The sequence below is a fragment of the Nothoprocta perdicaria genome, unplaced genomic scaffold (genome assembly GCF_003342845.1).
Source record: "Nothoprocta perdicaria isolate Ctin4 unplaced genomic scaffold, notPer1 scaffold_66, whole genome shotgun sequence".
Classification (NCBI taxonomy): domain Eukaryota; kingdom Metazoa; phylum Chordata; class Aves; order Tinamiformes; family Tinamidae; genus Nothoprocta; species Nothoprocta perdicaria.
The window spans coordinates 1,197,501-1,219,227 of NW_020455932.1; the positions used below are offsets into that span (position 1 = coordinate 1,197,501).

A 21,727-nucleotide genomic window follows, 5' to 3' on the forward strand; every position below is an offset into this window, starting at 1 on the left:
GAACTTGGAGTGCTTGCTCTAACATGCTCTGATTAGGAACAGAAGTGGTGGCAAGAGCCTGCTGTCTGCATTTGTCCCACCCTTGGTTTGGTAAGTGCGTGTTGCTTTGGTCCAGAAAACCGGCCTAGAACTCACTTAGGACTAACCCTCTGAGTGAGTCACCAGAGGCCAAAATTAGATTTCATACATTAACGTTATGTTTTTATAAAAATAGACCTAGCCCATGATGAGCTAAAGATCCTTCTGGAACTGATGCTTCTGTGTCCTCCAAGAGACTATTCAGAGACTATTAAAATGCAGGTGGGAAAAGGTTGGTGTTGGTCGGCAGAGCTGCCCTCCCAGCAGAGCAAATCCAGCAGAGCAGGGGTTCAAGGGAGCGCTGACTTCTGCCCTCGGAGCTTGGGTAGAGGTCCCAGGAGCTGGAAACCTTGGTCTCGTACAGCTGTGCTGTCCAAAGGCATGATAGGAGAAGCATCTGCACCCTGCAAGGCTGCACTGGGATGCAGTAAGCAGTTGTACAGAGCAAAGACTCTTGTAAGCGGCAACGGCAGGGAGAGGAGGGTGTGGGTTTCTCCAGGTATGGGAGCCGCCTCTGGGATTTGAAGTTCTGGTAATCAGAAAGGCGAGCGCAGCGTTTGTGCCCTTAACCCTGCAGCAGGCAGGCTTGGCCGTGGACTGTTCCCAGTGTCCTGTTCTGCTCCATCTTTTGGCCCGCAAGCTCTGGAGATGCGGCGCGGCAGGGGCAGAAGATACACACGTGTGTTACACAGGGCCATTTCACTTTTTCTAACAGTCCTCTGGCCTCTCTGTGGCACTCTCTTGTCTCAGCCTCGTGCCAGAAATGGGAAATGCACTTTATACTAGAGACTTTAACCTTCAGAAATCACAGGTTTGTCCAAAAAAGAGCCTTTGCCAGGGACAGTGTTGCCAAGAAACTGCTTCACTAGCGTCAGTGCCTTTCACGACAGAGAGGGTGAATTTCATTCATATTTCTGTCCTGTTTTTTTTCGGGGGGGGGGGGGGGGGGGGGACGGGCGGTATATATTCCAGGCCAGTGGGATATATCCAACCACCTTCTTCCCACTCTGGTTAAGTTTTTCCTAGAGAAACTATTTGGCAACAAAGTTGGGAAGAGCCGTGTGGTCAACACTGCAGCCGTGGCCCTCTTGTTCTGGGGTAGGTGCCCAGCACCTGCTATTGTGCCTTTAAACTGGTGCCTGCGGGAATTGTGCGTGCTGTGATTTTTTTTTTTTTGGCTACAGATTAATCTGCTTAGTCCAATAAAAGCAGTCCTGGGCACAAGGCACCTGGTGTTGTGTGTGGTACGAAGGGAGCTGGCTCTGCGGGATGTTTGTGACATGGGAGATCCCGTTCCTCTTGGCCCTTCCCTCTAACTGGACAAAAACAAAGACCAAGGGTGGTCTTGAAAGCTATACCTGTTGTAACTACACTTTCCTAAAAGGTTCCTTGGTGTTGTGCCTGGTCTTTTCCCTCCACATTTGGCCCCAGCTGGAGTGTCAGTATCCTGTTTCCATGCTGGAGGGTCCAGAACTGCTGGAATACCATCAATTAAAAATAAAATGCAGGAGTGATGACCCTTTCAGGCTTTATTCACGCTGTAAGGGCCTACGACAAATGATGGCCATGGAGGCCACCACATCTCCCTTGCCCGCTCAGCATGTGCTGCAAGCTGCAGCTACATGCTGTGCAACTAAAAGCAACAACCTCCCACCCACAGCTTGGGTTCCCCCAGCACAGACCACTGCTGCCCTGGTGCAGAGCTGCTGAGGCCGAAGCGAGGCTTTTCTCCAGGTCCTGCTTGGTCTGGGTAGCCTCTGGTCACTTGAGACCCATCCCACCAGAGTTTTCACACAGCAGCCCTAAGCCAAGGGTTTTTTTTTTTATAGGTAAGGAAGTGCTCATGTCCCAGCACCATTCGGAGTGTTGGTGCTCACCAAGCTGGCCCCACGCAGCCCTCCAGCTACGTGGTAAGCATTTTAAGGCAGGCATCAAAGGCAGATGCAGCAGTGTACCCAGGCACTCTCTATCTGGGGCAGCCGTACTTCAAAAAGCAATATTGAAGTGCCATTAGAAGTTTCTTTTATAGTGAGTGGCTTTTTTTTTAAGTGCAGCTGCATAAAAATATCTTAACCAAGGTAGAACTTGAGCCTCTTGAAATGCTGTCTGGGGTGGGAGAGTATCGGTGCTGCAAAGAGCCAAGCTTTGAGAGCAACCCACTGACTAAAAGGGGCACATGTCCCTGCCTGGGCTGGGGCTGTGTGGGGGGCACTGCTAGTAGCAGAATTAACAAGGCAGCCCTGGAGCTGTGCAGAGCATGTTGGCCAACCCTGTCCTTCAGAGGAGCAAATTAGCCATAAATACCTGCAGCTAGCAGGGCAAGAGGAGCAGGAAAGCTGCTTAAATTAGAGCTAAAATAACCTACTTGATTTCTGCATTGATTAGCAAAAGTAATTGGCCCTCCAACCACGAGTACATTTTTTGAGCTTAAAATAGCCTGAAAGCTCTCAGGCCAAGCAGCAGGACTGCTGCAGAGAACTGACCTAATGTGAAGCTTCGTTGCAGGCACTACCACCCCAGATAGGCCGATATTCCTGTGCCAGGATGAGCAGGATGGGTGCAGCAATGCGAGAAGCTTTTTGCACGCGTGCCTGGCTGTAAGAGGCACCAAATCCTTTAAAACAATAGTCTTGTTAGACACCTGCTACATCAAGGCTAACTCTTTTCCCTAAGGAATCGTTCAAAAACAAATGACTCAGAGAACTACTAATTAGTCTGCAGCATTCAAAGTCCTCCCGAAATAATATTACTTTGTTGTGACTCATCACAATCTATTTTCCTAGCATTGCAAAGGGATTCAGCTGGCATCCTGAGCCCAGCATTTGGTTGGATGGAGGGACAGCTCCTGACCCCAGGCAAAGAAATGGGCTGAACCAATGCTACAACCAATTTGGTTTTATACAGTTAATAACTTTATAATTTTAATAAAATCTATATTAAAAAAATATTTTGTATGCATTTTTTGTAATTGCGTAGCAGTTTATTTTGCTTGCAGTGAGGATGCCTGCCAAAGGCTTGGCCTGCTCTGCATCAATACACACCCAGCTGGCCTTGCACACAAGCCTGCATGTGCAAATGCGGGGAAAAGGTACCATGATTTTAAAGTCAGTGTAGTGTAATCTAAGCTGCAAAAAAACAACTGAAATCTGCATATTTACCCTAAGGCTCAAGTGGTATTTGCAATTGCTCTTGAGGCAGGGAGCAGGCTGGTGAAAAGCAGCGCAGAGGCAGCAGGGAAGCTCAGTAGGGGATTTTGTTTGTTTCTATTTTTCCAGTGGATTAAACCATCAACTCAAAGCTCTGGATTAAGGATGCATTTTTACAAACATTCCGTCGTTTCCAGATGGGAACTTTCCATGTCAACTATCCCATGTTTGCCTATGGTAATGCTCCTATATGAGAACATAAGTCTCTCCGATGGGTGATGCCGACCCAGCGCTAAGCGCGTTCCCTACACGCGTGGCACTTGTGCAGCGTGGCAGATCATCACTTCCATGACAAACGATGCAGATTTTGGTGCAGAAAACAAGAACTGCTGCTTGTGAACCCGCGGAGCCACTGCCGCATGGAGATGGAGACGGCGGCTGCCTCATTTCCCCGCCGCTTGCTCCCTGTGAGCTGGGGCCCACGCTGGGCCCCTCCATGCGGCTCTCCTCGAGGACGCCGACTGTGGCTGCCAGTCCTCACCCTGCCAGCCACCCCAGCTCCACCCCAGAGCACCACAGACAATGCCAAGCTCTGCTTTATTGTCATCCGTTCGATCAGTACAAAAGCAGACAGCATGTATTTCATTATTTCATTTTTTTTTCTCTTTTTTTTTTTTTCATTTTTAATTAACACTTTACAAAGTACAAAATATACTGTCATTTGTTTTGGAACATTAGGGTTTTTTGTGTTTTTTTTTTCTCCCATACAGTACATAAATCTCAGATTTCAGTGTTGGTTTAAACCGGCAAAGAAGCACGCGCACGCTTGCTGGAGAAGCCAAGCACCCACCCCCTGGTGCCACGCGACCCGCGGCCTCCTCCTCCTCCTCCCTTGTTTTCACTGGGAATTAAAGAAGGGGGAAAACAAAATAAAGGTGCTTTTTGCTCCCACATTGCTCTTCCGCCCCGAGAGGCTGCTGCGTGCTTTCGAGGGGCAGAAGGGCTGCTGGGGTCCCAGGCTCTCTGCCTGCCCCTGCATGGGGACATCATAAGCAGTATTTCTCACAGGGGGAGAAAAGTAATGGATAAACATTTATTTTTAAGCGGGTCCTGAAGGCTTGTGTCCCTAGCGGCCTGCAGGGACGCACAAGGCCAAGGGCCGCATGGCGGGGCAGGAGCACCGCAGCTCTGCCCACCGCCCGCTAGAAATCTGGGGTGATGCCCCCAGCTGCCGGCACCTTTGGAGAAAACCTGTGCTCCTTCCATGCGAGAGAAGAGATCAGGGAAACGCACCGTGGAGCTGCGTGAGTCCACGCGCTAACATGGCGGCCGGGCCGCGAGGGCGGGAAATGGCCGCCGTCAAGGCCGGGCTGCTGGGGAGGCCTCGCGTGCCGGGGAAACACTGCCCGCCTGCAGCCCCGCTGGCTGCTGCGGCTATTTCCAGCAGCAGCATTTTGGGATCTGCCAGAAAACCGGCTGGCCCACAAGGAAAACACGGAGGTGTGTTTTTTCCTTAGGAATGCTGTTCCCTCTTGCCATCAGCTCCACATGCGGCCAACGCTCCTTGAGCTTTTCCCACCAGCTGTGAGGGGCAGAAACTCAGAGGGACACCATCTGCCTTCAGCAAAGGGGGAACTTGCACTAATGCAGGCACGCAGGTTACTGTGTTCCGAGCTCCTGGCCTTTCATGTCCGAGGCTTGGCCTTGCTAACGCCAACACCCAGACCCTGCCCCAGACTGTGCTGGCCTGGCCTTGCAGAAAGGAGCCTGAATTACTGATCCAGCAATTAAAATGCCCATGAAAAAGAGCTCTGAATTGCCCCCAGAGAGAAGCGCATCCCAAAGAGAGCAGCCCCAGCAGCGCCCCGCCTCCCTCAGGCTCAGGAAAACAGTAGCAAACATTTCCTGTTTCAAAGGCAGTGGCATTAAACTAGGTACTTGCAAAACTACATTTGTCAGGTTACAAAAGCGCTGGTAGGAAGCCTTTGGGAGAAAGGCTTATTCCTGTAATTGCAGAAGGCTGGAAATCCTCCATGACCTGAGACACCACCGGAAAGCTGGGGGAGCAGCTGGACTACAACCGCCCTCTGAAAGTGCCTTTGCAAACGCGCGGTACAAAGAGACGCTGCCTCCCTCACATCAGCATCATCCCTCCCTCCCTCCCTCACACTGCATCGTTTTTCAGGGTTGAGGGGCACATCGCTAAAACCACTGGCCCTGGCTAGGAAGGGACACCTAGAGCCGCTCTTGGATGGTACGTGCAGAGACAGACCTAGCAGAGAGAGGGACAGCGGGAAGCAAAGCGCTTCCTCTCCCCTCTCACGGGTATTTCGAAACCTCAAGCGCTGCCGGATTGCCCCTGGGGCACTCCAGCCTCCCCCGATCCAAAACCCACTCACATTTCACGCGCAAAATTCCGCAGGAAGCTGAAAGAGGATGTAAACAAAGACAACAGAGACCACGGAATTAAACAGCTGGTTTGCAAGCAGAACAACCTTCGTCCAGCCCGGGATAGCGCTGAGGAGAGCGGAGTGCGGCACCACGTGTTTGCACCTCCAGCTGTGTGTTACTGCTGCCTTGCAGCCCGGCCCTGACTGCTCTCTGGGCGGTTATAATCTCCAAGAAGGAACTGCAGCCTGGAGAAAAGCTACTACAGTTAATCTACAAGGTAACATTTCAGTTCTAGCCCTCAGTATAGAAATTATCTACTCAAGCAGAAGGAGCAGTCGCTGGTGCTGTCTAGAGAGTCCAAGCGAGAGACAGTGTGGCTACACATGTCCCAAAGAGGTATGTTTCTTTGCACATTCACACTCTTAAAAGAATAATGTACTTTGCTTGAGACACGCGTCATTTATTTCCCCTGCATAAATCAGAGCCTGTGCATTGCTCCAAGTTCACCAGAGCTTCCACACGGGTTAAACCACCCGCTGCAGCAAGAAGGATTCACTGATTAAACTCAAGTGCACACAATAATTTGTGCTGTATTGCAGAACACTGTCCTTTTCTTCCCCTGGGCCAACCGTGACGCTGCCACTTAAATTCATGCTTTCTCAGCAGGAGTCCAGTCCTGCTGCCGCGGTGCACGGGTAGCTGTGCTGCCCACTGCACATTCGCACCTTCGCTCCAGCAGTCAGGGCAGCAACAGCCCGGCTCAGCTCTGGGGCTGTCACTGCCTCCTATCACCTCCCGCGGCTGCTGGGCACCACTTGCTGGCAACGGGCTATGCTTTGGGGCAAGGGAGAATTAGGTAAGGAAGGAGGCAGAGGGATCGAAAAGCAGGGCTGGAAACAGCAGGGAAAACACAAGATTCAGAGTTTAGCGCCTCCCTCCCAGGTGCACTGGGAGGCTCCTACAATCCCCGTTGGCACAGGGAGCACTTCCATACGAGCCCTGGGCTGCTCAGATGCCCGAGGGACATGGCTGCAGGGAAGCATCTGAGTCTGTCAGGCAGATCTACACATCTCGGCCAATGTAAACACCCCTCCTGCACATGCTGTAAAACGTAAATACTATTTGGCAAAAGGATTACTGGATTGTACTCTCCAGCAGGTAATAAAAGTTTAATCCATTCTAACGTTTGCAGGCAGGGTTGCACCAGCTGAGATGCCTTACGCTGCTTACTGGAGAGGTCCACAGAAATAGCGAAAATAACATAAAAAAATGAAATGCTCATCAAAAATTGATTTCTTGTCCACTATCGAATGCTACCGTGAGCTACTTTCACTTGGGAGCTAGCAACTGATGTTCAGGCTTGGGCTGAACATCATCATCAGAAAATACTCCTGCTGCTGTGGCAGTAATGAGCACACTGCAGGCTGCCCTGCACATTCTCCTGCACCTTCCTTCCACTCAAGTTACTGATCTTTAAGGTAAGAAGTTGAAAGCGTTGCATGGGCAGAGAAACCCAGAGAATGTCACGAACACAGTCACAGCCCTGGCCTTGGCACAGGAGCTGTGTGGAGGCTTTTCCGAATGGAGCCACTGCAGCAGCACCAGCTCCTCGGCCCAGCTGGTGTGTGCGAGGCTCAAGCTGCCTTTACCAGGGTGGCACTGGGGGACAGATGCTGGTACTGGTACCAACAGCTGACCCCACAGGTGAACACCAGCATGGCAACTGGGGCAGGCAAAGGCATGCAGACCCAGGGCTGGCATCATAGCCAGCTGGTGCAGGGACATGCAGGTGTCACACAGACAAGACCAGCAGATTCAGTGCACAGCTCTGAATGGAGATGCTTTCTGCCTGCTCTCTCAGGTGTTGGCATCCTGCTTGCATTAAGAGCACCAGGAAAACAGCCCTGTGCCATCAGCTGGGACTCAAGTGATCTCTACTAAAAGCCTCCCATGCTGCACAGCCTGATTTTACTTCCAGAGCCGGCAGAACAAAGTGTAATGCTTCAAAATATATATATATACAATTAATTTCTGTTGAATGCTTTTCTTGGACAAAGCAATCACGACCTTCCAATAATGTTTTCCTTAAAGTGTCAGCCCTGAAAATCTGCATCAGTTCCACATGGCACATCTTAAAAGCCTGAATTACTGCTAAATTCCATTTGTGATCTCTGAAGCAGAGGCTGACATCAACGTGCTTTCTGCTGCAGACATGGATTGATTCATCTCTGCCCAAAAGCATGCTCTGTGGGAATGCTAACACTAAGCCTGGCATTAAAAATAAACTTGGAAGCAGCAGTATGTTGTTTATAAGAAGAGTGTTCTTTATAAATGGTCTTGCCATTAAGTAAGCAAGTGTTAATACTAATGTCATCCACTGCCGGTTCTGCAATCTTCACGCTCCAGGCCAAGCAAAAAACTTCCGCTCAAGCCTCCCTTGGCAAGAAGGACCCTTGCAAACCTCTTAGGGCAGAATACTTCAGAAATGCTACCAACTGCAAACCAACCCGACTTCAGCTTCTGAAAGAAAATGATGCAGAAACCTAATAAAGGCTGTGTTTATGGGACAGGCAAAAAATCAGCAACCCGATGGTGCTGCAACACAACAAGCTGAAAGGAACAACCCAGCAAACACACATGTTGTGTAACCCAGTCATCAAACTAGGAGACATTTGGGGTAAGCAGGTAAGAAACTTTTTCCCATCTGGAATCTAGCCAACAGCACTCCTGCTCAGCGGGAACCTTCAACAACAGGATGCAAAGACCACACATTTCCAATTACTGAGTTCCAACAGCCTCTGTTACCTTTAACAGAAGAAAAAACTCTCTCCTCCACTTTCATCTGTTTAAAAACAACCCGCTGATTTAAACCTCCCACCAGTCCAACAAATGCTGGGCTTCCAATCCATACCAGCCATCTGCACTCTCTTCTGGCCATGAAACCACCAACAGCCATCAAAAAAAGACCTGTCTGAAAAAGCAAAACCCACTGTGGTAAAAGGCAGCCAGTAAACCACACGGGAGAAAATCAAGTGCAGCCGAGCACATGGAAGGTCTGGGGAGGCCCAACCTGTCCAGCAGCCTCCAATGCACAAAGATGCTCCCCATGGTCTCTGGGGATGTTGCAGTGGGGAACGTTTTGCTTGATGCTTCATGGGGAGGTGAGTGCCTGAGGATGCCCGAGAAATTGGGCCAGTGCACATCCCTGCTTTTTGTGCTTGAAGAAGCTCCGTTGCAAACGATTCAGTCCGTGGGGTTCGGACAGGCACTTGCAAAGGGCCCACCGCTGCATACAGGCTGTAGCAATGCAGGGCAGCAACTAAACCAGGGGAAAAGGAGAAAACTGCAGCTTTTCTAGAGCCTCTGTGCCTGGTGCACCAAACCAAGGAGGAACAGGATGCTCCAGAATGAAGAGGCAGAGCAGACGCAAAGAAAGGGGGATACCGTGCTGGGTCTTGCCTGCTTGCAGTGAGTGGAAAAGCCACAACTTAGCCCCAAGCCAGCTGTTCTGCTGCCCTCTGTTAAAAACGCATAGAGAAATCCAGACAGTGTATCTAAGTATTCATATTGCCTATATACTTGAATTAAAAATATATGGTGAATACATGTAATGCATACAGCGCTTACTACATATATACACACACACACACAGAGTGTGTGCTTAGGGTATACACGCATGTACTCACGCAGCATATATTAACCTATATTGCTCAAGTATATACGCTATGTACAGTATAGAGCCATACGAACATAAACCACAGGTATTTATATATGTGTACAATAAAGTCATACTAAGTATTTCTATGTAAACACTATACAATTATATGAACATACACACGCACTTGCACAGTTGAAAGGAATCTGCAGACAAAATCTAATCAGAAAGAAAAGGGGAGGGGAGGACAAAAAGACTATGCAGTACCACAGTCAACATGACAAAAGTTTAAATTTCTAAGAGCAAAAAAAGGCCTCAGAGAAACTGGGAAGGCGACTGAGCATGATGCTCGCCCTGCCCACCTTCCTGCAGGGATAGAACCGCGTTTCGGTGCTCGGTGAAGTTTTTTGCAAGGAGACAGAGGGAGCCAAGCGGGATGCAGAGCAGGGCCTGCCGAGCTCAGGTCATCTCTGATGAGCTCAGCAGCCACGGGACAAACCCAGTTCCCCAACAGGAGGCTGTGCTGGCCGCCAGGCCAGGCGCGCTGGGGCGCAAACCCAGGGCTGAGTTCACTCATGTCCCTCGCTTGTCTCTACAGCGCTGCCGAATGGGCTCCGTGCCACCGATGCTCACACACAGACATGATCAGAGTAAGGCATTAAAAAAAACCCCTTCAATTTCTCCCTCACCCTGACATTTTGCAATGATCCCAGCCACGTGCTGCGCTTCCACCACCATCCGAAACAACCTTCCTGGGTTGCGAGACACAAAGAGGGAGGAAAGAGAGAGAAGGAGAGATGGGGATGGCCGCGGTACAGAGGCCCTGCGCAGTGCTTTGCCCTGGATGACTGAGTCTTACAGGCGAGGGTTTTAATGACAGCACATCAAGCGGCCCTGTGAAGAGCATTAAAGTATCCCAGGGTCATCCACTGACTTCACAAATTTAAGGCTGACTCTCTCAATAAATTAAAAAAAAAAAAACTTTAAAGAATTGCCATCTAAAGTAGCCTGAGTGCAAAGTTCAAAAAAAAAAGAAAAAAAAAAAAAAAAGTTTTCTCTTTCTCTTAAGGCTCAGTGAAGTTGCTGCTCGTTTCAAGTAATCCCTTGCCATCGATGCCGTGAGAGCAGCACTAGTGCACAGGGAGGGCTCCAAGGCGAGCAGCGGCTAACGAGTGGCTCCCGCGCTAGGTTAAGCCTGGGGGCACAAAGCCAGCCCTGTCCCCTCCACGCACCCACCCCGGTGAGAGCACCCCGCGCCGGCATGGACCAAAGCAGTGCTCCAAGGAAACCCCTGGAGATGCACTGGGCCACACCTGGGAGAAAACCTTTCCCCAGGGGCCTGGAGTGGATAAGGGGTGATTCCGACACGCCATGGAAAGGAACAGCAGAAACACTCCTTGGGAAAGCATGTTGGCTCCTCAGCTTTAACTCCGTCAGGGTCCACCTAGGGAAGCTCCCCACGCTTATGCCTACGGCCGCTCTGCTGCCCTGTCCCGCCACACGACATCCCCGAGGAGCTGAAGCTCTGGTCCGGAGACCAGGACAGTGCAGCCCTTCCTGCTCCGCCACGAGCAGCGAGGGGAGACCTGAACGGCGAGACGCGGGTGGAGGATGCGTCGACATGTCCCACATGTGGGAATAAACCACAGAGATATCAGGGGTGCTTGTTCTCTGCCTCTGGATTAATGCAAAGCCCTGGCTGAAATCTGCTCTGTGCAGGCTTGAGAAAACCTTGTTAGAAGTTGTCTCAACTAAAGCTGGGATGCCCTTATCAAAACTATAAGACCTGGAATTTATTAGTGACAAAAATGAGGAGGAAAGAAGTCTTGGAATGCAAGAAATCCTTGGATGCTTAACCGCAAAAGCAGCTCCTCTGAATGCAGCCTCTCCGTTTCATGGCTCCTCGCGCCCAACAGCTCCTGCCTTGCGCCGGGCTTGCTCCCTGCTCAGGTCTCAGCTGTGCGGGGCAGGATGGCCACAAAGCCAGGGCTGCCTCAAGCCGGCCTGTGCTTTCGGTCCTTGTGGAAGTGTGAAAAACTGCACGGAAACAGGCTCGAGGAGGCTGGAGGTGGGATGCATCCGTGCGCTGCCGAGCCCAGGGATGCGCGGGGGTAAAACGGACCCCAGAGCAGCTGGGCTCCCTCTGACTGGGTGACAGGAAGGACTTGGGACAGCAGAAGGGCAGAAAACAGCTAAAATAGCAGCATTTCAGAGCAGAGAAGCATCCCCAGGGCATCACCCACTGGGAAATATTGCAGTGACGCATCGTCCAGGCTTGCTCCAGGAAAGAAAGGGGGAAAAAAGGGGTCCAATTCAGACAAAAAGGATATTCTCTCCTCCCACAGTCTGGTTTTGCCAGGGGAACCCAAACCCGGCTGCCCTCCTATTGCAACGTGATGGCAAGGGACGGCCTTGGGAACGCTGGGCATCCCGCGCGGCTCCTCGCACCGGCAAAGCAGGCAGCTGACCTCGCACCTCGGAGCTGTAACACCAGGAAACCATCCAAACGCCCTTGTCTCCTGCCCGTCATCCATAAGGAAATTTAATAAAATAACAATAATAATAATAATAATTAAAACAAAGGCTTATTGGAGCTATTTCTGCTCATCTTTCCACAGTCTATTTTCATGTCACGCGGGAATCAGATTTTTCAAGAAATACTGTGAGAAAAAAAGAATAATAATAATAATAACAATAATAATAATAATAATAATAATAAAAAGCATCTGGAACCAGCTCAGAAGACTTCTAATGCTTTTCAGCTTGACTGACTTGGAGTGCATTGACCACACCGTTTATATTTTCTTCAGGTACCTGCAAGGAAACAAAAAAATGGAAAGTCACATTTTCAGCAAAAGCCAGGGAAGGAAAACAACAAACACCAGGCTAAAGCAGCTCTCAAGGACATGAGTACTGGTTGGCACCTCAGCTGCTCCAACAGACCTACCTTTCCAGTTCAAGAGTGGTCACAAGGGTTTGCTGCCCCATATGCTAGTGCCCTTCTCTCCTGCTGGTCATTTGCTGGTGGTAGGAAGACCCACACAGCGGAGTTTAGCACTCACGTCTTGTTATCCCACCTTGCCAAAGAAATTTAACCACATAAAATGTCCTTGTACAAAATTACTACTGTGTCTTTCACACTTACTGCAAGAAAATAATCCCAAGTAGGAGAAGATGCATGTGCCTGTTCTCAGAGCAACTGCCACGTACACACACGAGTACCATGAGCAATGTTACATCGGGCAGCAAAGAGGCGTCAGACCATGATATAAAGTCAAGCAAAACACTGGAGGGACAGGCAGCTAACAACTCTTCAAGGAAAGGAAAGTGGAAATGAGACTAAGGGGAAAATAAATGATCTGTGAGATGTCACAGGAAGCCAAAATAATTCATATCAAGTTGAGGAAGGGACTGCCTCCTATGCATGGTCTGAGAGCCCTTTGCCAGAGCACAATGCCTGGATTCATCAGACACCCTTTTGAGTTCCTACAGTGCACACAGTTGTACTGTGATTTTCTGCAAGGCTTTTAAAAAACTGAGAGAAAAATACAGGAGGAATAACAAGAACTTCCAATTTTCCACTGCAGCAAGGGAGCCAACAGCGCTCATAACGTGTGAGCAAAGTGGAGAAAAGTCCTGAGAACTCTATAGTTAGCTCTTCCCAATGAAGAAGCAAATCTCCATCGTATGAAATAGGTCTATGAGACAGGAACATCTCCTGCTTTTCCATCAGTTTCCCCCAGCATCTTGAAGACTAGGCTAGAAACAGCTGTGTGACTGCTTGCTCCTCCTGAAGATAATGGGAAAAGACAAGGGAATCAATTTTGCAAAACAAATTTTTGTAGCCATGCCCATCAGACATCAAGCGTGTCTCTGTTTATAGTCCTTCAGTGCAACACGGCAGCAAACGAGGGCAGAACAGACCAGTTCTGGCCTATTGGCTTTGAGGGGAATGGGTCCACCTCCCTGCTTACATGGAATGGGATGAACCTGCACTCACTGCAAAATGCATGACTCAAAGGCAAAGCAATGATATCACACAGTGAAGGTTTGGGCTGCATTTTCTCTGGGACAGGGTTGCAAACACTTCTAGTTGGTTTAATAAATCCTGGTTTGTCACTGGTAGTAAAGACCCATCTCTCTTCTGGCCCTCAGAGTCCTCTACACTAGTGCAGCTGGGATGACTTGTCAGCCAGAGGGCAGAAAAAAGCATCTACTATGAAAGGCAAAATAAAGCTCCAAATGGCATTGCAGACGCTTTGGCTTCATCCTTATTAGATGCAAAATCCTCGTGAAGAGCAGCACCTCCAAGCATGAGGCAGTGAGAACAGAGCACCAGCTGGAAAGAAGAGAAATCTTCCCACTAGCTCTCTCCAGCTGTACCCCAGAGGGAGCTGAAACCACAGCTGCTTCCAGCCAGACCCTACATCGCCCTAAGGACCTACACCAGGGACATGGAGGGTCCCAGCGTGGCCCTCTCTTCCAAAGGGATTTCCACTCCAGTGCAGCAATCCAATCCTGGCCTTGAATTTCCAGGACCATGGAAACTCCTACAGCTACAGCATGCCAGGATGAGTCTCTGTTAACACCCAGGACATGTAAAAAAATGCCATCAACAAAAAAAATAGCTTAAGACACATGAGAGAAAAAAAAAACAGGTCAGAAGGGAGTAAGAAGTTTTTATAAAATGCTCTTACTGGTTGAAAGCAGGCGCTGAACAACCAGAAAGAAAGGGAGTATGTAGTAAATGGACTCAAGAGGCATTTAAATCTTGAGAAATTTTGCTAGAAGTCAAAGGGCCTGAAGAGCAAAGAGGAAGGGTGAAGTTAGGGAAATCATGCAGGAATTGACTGAGTCTTGGCCAACAAATCCCATGTAGAGCAAGCAAGCATACAGCCCAGTCACAGCTTCTGCAGCAGCGTTTGCCATGGGAGTGCTTGGAATGCACCAGCACTTAATGTATTTTGGTAGGAAAGTTTGACAGCTAGGATAGTCTTGCTCATATGAAAAGGCATTTCCAACTGCAAGGAAAGAAAACAAATCACAGGGAAAACGATTTGAGCACAAAAGATCTGCAGACCTTCCTACACGGCCCCTACGCTGCCCTGAACATCTGCTGGAGCTGAGAACTGCCAGCATCAGATGCAGAAAGCTGAAACACATTGAAAAGGCCAAGCCGCCTGTGGAGTCATCACACTTGGATGGTGCAAGTCTTAAGTGAAATATCTGTTTTAGCTGGCAGAGATTCGCTCTCCAGATATCACCTGACAATTAGAAGCACTCTGCCCTGCACACAGCATGCATCTGGGGCCACAGCAACAGGCAGGAATGCGAGGCAAAGTTAACAGTATTGATTTTAAAATGGTGTTTTATTGCCTTATCTTATCAGTGCAGTTAATATTCAAGGAAATAAGACAAACATATATAACACTTTGACCTTTGCTATCTGGGATAATATTTACTTTTACTCTTTACACATAGGACCTATGCGCTGCAAATGGTTTATGCCAACTGTGAAAAAGATGAAGTAATTAGCTCAAAAAAAAAAAAAAAACAGGGCAAAAAGACCTTCCCTTTGAGGCAGTGCCTGAAACCTGCAAGGAGTTGAGACCTGGCTGTGTTTTTGCCAGGGCTAAGCCAATTCAAACCCTCACCAAACCCACATGTGCTCAGCCAGGCTGACCTGGCAGCATCCAGCACTGACTCAGGTTTGCAACCACAGAAATGCACGGAGAGAACAACCGCAGAAGGGTCTGGGGGCACCTTCAGACACTGCAGGGCCTTTGGGAGAGTTTTGTAAAAATGAGCACAGAATGCAGGTATGCTGACTGCATCCACATCTCCCCGCTTCCTACGCACCACGAGGAACCTTCCAAAACGGCAGAGCTAACCAGGCCTCCCAGACGGTTCTGAAAGGCAGAAGACTGGGGCTGCATGAGGACGAGAGACGAAGGCAGAACTCTGCTCTTGGGATACTCTCCAGCAAAACCGCCCTCCTGAGAGCCCCCAGTCATGTTTGCAGGGAAACTGAGGTTTGCAGCTACTCCTGCTAAAATAACAGGCAGTGAGACCCTGGAGCAGTCTCTACTGCTGCCGGTTCCTTTGCAAGAAGCTTGCTGATCTGGGTTTGCCTTGGGCCAGACTCATTTTGGGGGCTCTGATACGGGCAGTAACCACCCCAAATCTGTTCATTTGGGAACACTGGTGTTCCAGAGGGATCCATGCACTGTGGTTTGGCCCCAGACTGCTGCCAGTGCAAGTCTCACCTTCACCCACACTTCAATGTCCCAGAAACACTGTGAAGGGCAGCTGTGCTGGGCCACGTCAGAGCAAAGTGCCTTTGGGAAGCTTTCCTAAGGGGAAAGGATGCTCTTCCCCTCACTTCACTCCCAGGAAAACTGCTCCCCAAGCCTGACCAAGTCACCTGATACTCACCAATGCGTGATCAAACTTGAAAGTACTGATGTAATAGGCTGGGATGTCGGCCGCGGCCAAAGGCTCAGAAATCCGAGCGACAATTCCACATTCATCTGCAGGGAGACAAAATACAGCAGTGATCATCCGAACGGCACCACCAGGCACCCTGGGGATCACAGAATCATAGAATCCTTAAGGTTGGAAGGGACCTCTAGAGATCATCTAGTCCAACCTCCCTGCACATGCTGGGTCCCCTAGAGCACGTGGCACAGGCTGCGTCCAGGCAGGTTTTGAAGATCTCCACAGAAGGAGACTCTACAACCTCTCTGTGCAGCCTGTTTCAGGGCTCTGGCACCCTCACTCTTTAAGAAATTTTTCCTTAAGTTCCTGTGGAACTTTTGGTGCTTCAGTTTATGGATATTTCCTCTAATTCTGTCAGTGGCCACCACTGAAAAGAGGCTGCCCCCTCCTCCTCACTGCCTCCCTTGAGGTATTTATAGACACTGATCGGGTCCCCCCTCAGTCTTCTCTTCTCCAGGCTGAACAGGCCCAGCTCCCTCAGCCCTTCCTCATAGGGCAGATGTTCCAGGCCCCTGAATTAGGTCCCTGGATCAGGGCTAGAACTACAGTATGGAGCCTTCATTGGTGATGTTTAGGCAACAGCCACAGAACTGGGCTCCTTGAGCAACTGCTGCGCATCGCACAACTGATTTTATTGACTCCTTTTTCTTCCAGAGAAATGCAAATCTCCTACGGGCACAAAACATTAGAACTGAAATGATTTTCAAAGGGCTCAAGAAAGGCAACTAATGAGATTCAGGACAAAAACAGCAAAACCTGTCTCAAAAAGCCAAACCTTCATTTTTCTCTGTATTTGCTCCTATTAAGCTACCTGCCATGCACTGCTGAGAGGTGAGAGCTGAACAGCTGTTTGACCTGGCCACATGAATGTTGGATGACAGACTGTCACCACCACTGGGGCTCAATAGCATGCCGATTTAAACAGCTCCTTTGTCCTGCTCATTTCAGGCCAATCGTACATTGTTTCCAGGTGAAATCTCACTGATTCAAATTTACTATTCTCACTCAGTTCTAAACTACACACCTAAACGCTGCACGTTTAAGAGACTGGCAGATCTTCTGAGGTCCCATCCACCAAATATAGCATGCCTGCCTCATGACTTTAGTAACCTTGAGAGCTTTCCCATGCCATCTTTATGATCATTTTTTGTCTTTAAATAGAGACCTAACTGCTGTAGCTGTGCCCCAAGTCCAGTGGATAGATGTAGTTTAGATGGACCTGTAGAATATGTAGCCCTTCCAAAAGTCTATATAAAAATCTGACCTGTTAGATAGGAGTTAGACTCCACCTCTTGGAAAATCTCAGCTCATGAAGTCATATTTAGCTGCTGGCTCTTCAAAGGCCCCAGTCCAGTGCCGCATATTTTAGCATCATTTTAGAAAGCCCCGAGGCACCTGAACTACCTGAGCACCAACTGATCCCCCAAATGTTACCTACCGAAGCCAAGCGGCTGCCCACCAATCCGCACCATCTTCCAGAGCTCTCCAGATGCACTTGTAAACAACAAATTATTAGGAAATCTGCAGAAGAAAAGGGAACACCAAATATGGCAATTAAAGCACAGCAGTGTGTCGGATCCTGCTGGCGGGGATGCTGCTGGTCCTCCACCCCTGCCCTGCTTGAAGCAAAAAGCAGCAGCAGCTCAGCAAACATGAACAGGGTAGAGGCGAGTGGCACAGATGCACCTGCCGGCCCCTCCACAGGTAAACACACATGTGATGCTCTGAGTCTGCATAAGCATGTGGAGAGCTGCAAAAGAAATTTGTCAAAACACAGTTTGCGCTCCAGCTTTACAAGGTCCTTGGACTGTTAATTTCGAGGCTTGTGCCTCCAAACTGTGAACACCTGGGGACAGAAGGTGCTTCCCCCTGACTTTTGGAGAAGTGTCAATGGTGACAACAGTGTTTGCGTCTCAGCATCTTCAGTGCTTTATTAACATATGACCCCAGGAGGCCCTGGAGATGGCCCTATCTCTTAGCAGGGGAAAGAAGAGCAGAAATGAAGTGACTTGCACAAGGTCAATATGACAGTATATGACAGAAGTTCCCCCGGCTTCCCAAGCACCAGGCTATTGCTTTAACCCTCCAGCCTCTCTTGAAGGCAGACAGAGCTTTATTCCAGGTACGATGGAAAGGGTCTCAGAGAGTAATTAGTAGCTTGTGAGCCAAGTCCTTAGAGCAGGCAGGTATCAAATCCAAACACAACACTGCCTGTGCAAAGCAAATCTCTGAACTGCATCTCCGTACAACATTTTGCCTCGCCTCCAGAGCTCGGCGAGCGATGGAAGGCTGAAGAAGTTCACAAGCACAAGTATTAGCACAAGCTTCTGATATTCTGAACTTCTTCAGCTACCCATCAGCACAAGCTGATATTTGTTCCCTAGATGACTTTTCGCCTTTCCAGACAAACAAGCCACGAGCTCCCGCTGCACTGGGATGACTCGGTGCATGACCATCACAAGGAGCCTCCGCACTAAGGCCAGCCATGTGTGAAATTCAAGTTGGAGGACAACATCATTGAATTCCTACCCTACTCTTCGGCAGTAAAATGCCAACCACGTACATCAGACTTTTTGCTCTTTCGTTCTGCTAGGGTTCAACCCATGAGCAACTGGATAAAAACATCAAAATCACTTTGGTCCAATGTCCCTCTTTCAAAAGTGAGAAAACCTTTGAGATTCTACATCACACTGGCTTTTGATTAGGCTGATGGTTTGGGCAGACAAGCTCAAAATTCACTTTCTCCATGCTGGACTTCACTCAGAAAAGCGACAGGGTGTACAGGCACATAAAACTGCTCCAGAGATGCTCCCCATTATTAACAAGTACGAGCTTGAATAGCTTCCTGTTCCTTTGAGAACTTTCCAGGTGCTTTTTTGTGGTGCAAGAGACCAAGGCTCACCTCTGCTGTGTCTGGACATCCATAACCAAGGAGATGTAGCCCTCAATGAGAGAAAAGGAGAAAAAGCGAATATGTCCCGAGTCTTCGTTGCCCACCACTGAGTCTTTTACTCTGAAGAGACAGCAGAGAATGGTGTTAGCTGCAGCTAGAAGGGTAAAAGAAGGCTTTAAAAACAGATACAGCCACTGAAATCAGACATGCTCATACACTGACTTAGGGAAGAGACACTGAGTCCTATCACATTTTACTACTTTTCATGTTTTGGTTTTGTAGGGGAAAAAAAATACCTGTCCCCCAATTGACTGTAGGGCAATTATGCATTTGCAGCATCTGGGCTGCATTGCTACTCTCAGCTTAAACCTGCAGACACTCAGCTTTACAAAGCCAGCAGACACCTCCTGTCCTATGTGGTGTCCAGCTAGCAGGGTAGCCCTCTTGGATGGGTGAATACACCCTTCCTAAGTGCAGGGGACTACAAGGCACAGCCCATTCCTGGGTATCCTGAAGCAGCAGTGGAAATTCAAGCCTTGAGACAGCGCGTGTGCCTCCCCGAGGAGCCTCGCTCCCTGGCATGACCTACCCATTGGAGTAAAACATGACATCCATTAGAAGTGTAGCAACAGTGGGAAGGGTATCTGGATCCAGGCTGGTGACGCAGAACATATTACTTGGGCTGGAAAGGGGGTGAATGACAGGCCTCTGAACTGCAAGAGACACACAGACACACACCTTTGTGAAGCCAAGCCAGCATCAGCATCACGTCCCACCAGACATTCATTAGCCCTGCACCAGTATCGTGCACAGAAAGCTGACAGTGTTTGTCAAATGCAAGAGATGGAAGGAGAAACTTCCTGCTAGGAACCAGCTTTGAACCTTTCGTGCCTATGGACCATCTATCTCCCTCCTTGGGAAGGCATGAGCGTGTGCTGGATAAGATGAGCTTCAGGCTCATACATGGCTCGTGTATGCCTTTTAAGAGAAATCTGGACTGTAGTCTGAAGATGGCTTTTAGTGGAGAGTAACAGATCGCCTTGTTGGCTAAGGTGTGGAAAACTGAGTTTGCTTAACCCTGAAAGAAATGCTGGGAGACTCAGCTGTATCCTCCTGCTCAGCCATGCCTGCTCCCACGCTGGTATTCCTGCATGCAATTATTAAACATGGCCACAGAACAAACTGCCATCCCTGTGCACCTGTCACTGTGCCCTTCCCTCACGCTTTTTGTACAAAGCTTGTTTTCCTAAAGGAGACCATCTACAGCTATCGAGTGATCAGGCTGAGCAGCACTTCATAAGAACCAATTGCTGCTTTGTTTGGCTAAGGGTGCAAAATTACGTTCAGGCACGTGGGTAAACATACATATTTAAGCATTTCCTTGCCCTTTTGTTCAATATTTGTTTCTGCAGACAGCAAATATGCTCAGTTTTTGTGTGGCACTGAGCTCACCATGGCCTCAATCCTACCTGATACTCAAGCATGAAAGTTCAATACCAATATTCTGTGTGCACCAATCATCGCAGTGCTTTAAAAGAGGTTTTTTCTAAGCTATTTACTCTTGAAATGATGAAATGTGGAACTGTGGGCTTAAGACAATGTTATTTTTGCTATGGAATACGAATTGTATTTTAACTTTCTGTTCTCTGATACGTGCAGACACATGAAAATGGAATTGTAAGGCTCAAATTCAGCAGAGCTCATCAGCATCACTCTTGCTAGGTTGTGCATGTTAAGGACCTACTCAAAGCCTTGGCTGAACTGGGGCAGACTCAGGTATGGCCTAAGATAGTTTACTGTCCTACAGAAAGGTAAATATTCACCAAAATGTTCAGATTCCTCACTCCCATCTAACTTACCCAGTTTGGGTTTGACAAATCCATTCGTTATACCCAGGTCATCCGCAGCCACCGTCTCCCCATTCACTACTCTGAGGATCGTGAACTCGGCAGCCAGGGTGTGCATCACGAAGGGCAGGTCTCGCTCACGTACCTGAAGGTGACAAGAGAAATTGCTTGTGATGAGACATGCAAGATATGAAAACATGCTTCAGTGGAGGCTATGCACTCTTAGGGCACAGAAAAGTAGACACATCATTCCTCTTTGACCCAGCACGTGCATAAGGAAATTATTATCCTGATGTGCATTTGAAGAAGCATATTTAGTGATGCTACTGCAAATATCAGTAGGATTAGGCAACACAGCAGTTTCAGATCCATGGAAAGAGTTCAGTGGACTTGCACAAGCTTGAATCAGCTTGTAGCTACAAAGGTGAAAGTGTTTCACCTCTTCTCTTCCAGCACCTTATCAAGAACTTAGCACTGCCTGTTCTTAAGACTTATTTCCTAATACATGTGTGTGCCATGGACAGTGTGTCCATCTACGAAACACCTTGAAGCCTCTTGGCCATTATCGACCAAACTGACAATAGATACTACTTTCCTACAATTCTTAGACATCATTTTTCTACTTCTCATAACCGAGTGAAGGTGAGAAATCCCACCATTGTCTCCAGTAAGGGAGAGACCGCTGTGCAGGCTAAGTGCTTTAATTCAATACTGGATAACTCAGCCAACAGTGACACAACAAATACCTCATCCCATCCATAACGCTTCTCAGATGTCAGAGAGCCTAACTGCAAGAGGCAGAGCTCTGGGGATTGCTGATTTTGGTATTTCTGCTGCTCCTCAAGCAACTTGTTCCCTGAGGAGTCATTAAAGCTTTGCCTGGCTGAACTTTCATTCTGGTGGAGCGTGCAGCATCGCAACCTGACTCACTCTCTCAAGCCCGCTTACCAAGATGAAATCCGTCTGATAGGTGGAGAGCATAAACACTGAGATGTTTTGGTCAGCTAGTGGTGCTATTACTGACTTGGCAATTTTGGTCACACCGATGGGCTGGGAGCTGGAGAAGCCACCTCCGCTGGACACCACGTTGAGAGCAAGCCATGTAGCATCTGCCACACTCAAGTGTTCTGAGGAAGGGAGCTCTGCAAAGAGATGGAGAGAAAGGACAGAAGCATGTTTTAGAGCCCAAGAGAGACATTGTCTGGTCCAGGTATGGTTT

At 48.8% G+C, this 21,727-nt stretch overlaps 1 protein-coding gene across 1 annotated transcript in view; it reads right to left on the reverse strand.

Annotated features, from left to right (window-relative positions):
* Window positions 1-11,020: 11,020 nt before the first annotated feature.
* Window positions 11,021-21,727, reverse strand: part of CASTOR2 (cytosolic arginine sensor for mTORC1 subunit 2) — a 72,680-nt gene continuing 61,973 nt past the window's right edge. Inside the window, exons 3-9 of the mRNA XM_026050167.1 lie at window positions 21,457-21,650; window positions 20,521-20,653; window positions 19,251-19,374; window positions 18,671-18,781; window positions 17,207-17,289; window positions 15,706-15,800; window positions 11,021-12,084 (exon numbers count right to left, since the gene is read on the reverse strand). Of these exons, the coding sequence (XP_025905952.1) occupies window positions 12,019-12,084; window positions 15,706-15,800; window positions 17,207-17,289; window positions 18,671-18,781; window positions 19,251-19,374; window positions 20,521-20,653; window positions 21,457-21,650 (806 nt within the window). The 3' untranslated portion in view covers window positions 11,021-12,018. The remainder of the gene's footprint in view (window positions 12,085-15,705; window positions 15,801-17,206; window positions 17,290-18,670; window positions 18,782-19,250; window positions 19,375-20,520; window positions 20,654-21,456; window positions 21,651-21,727) is intronic.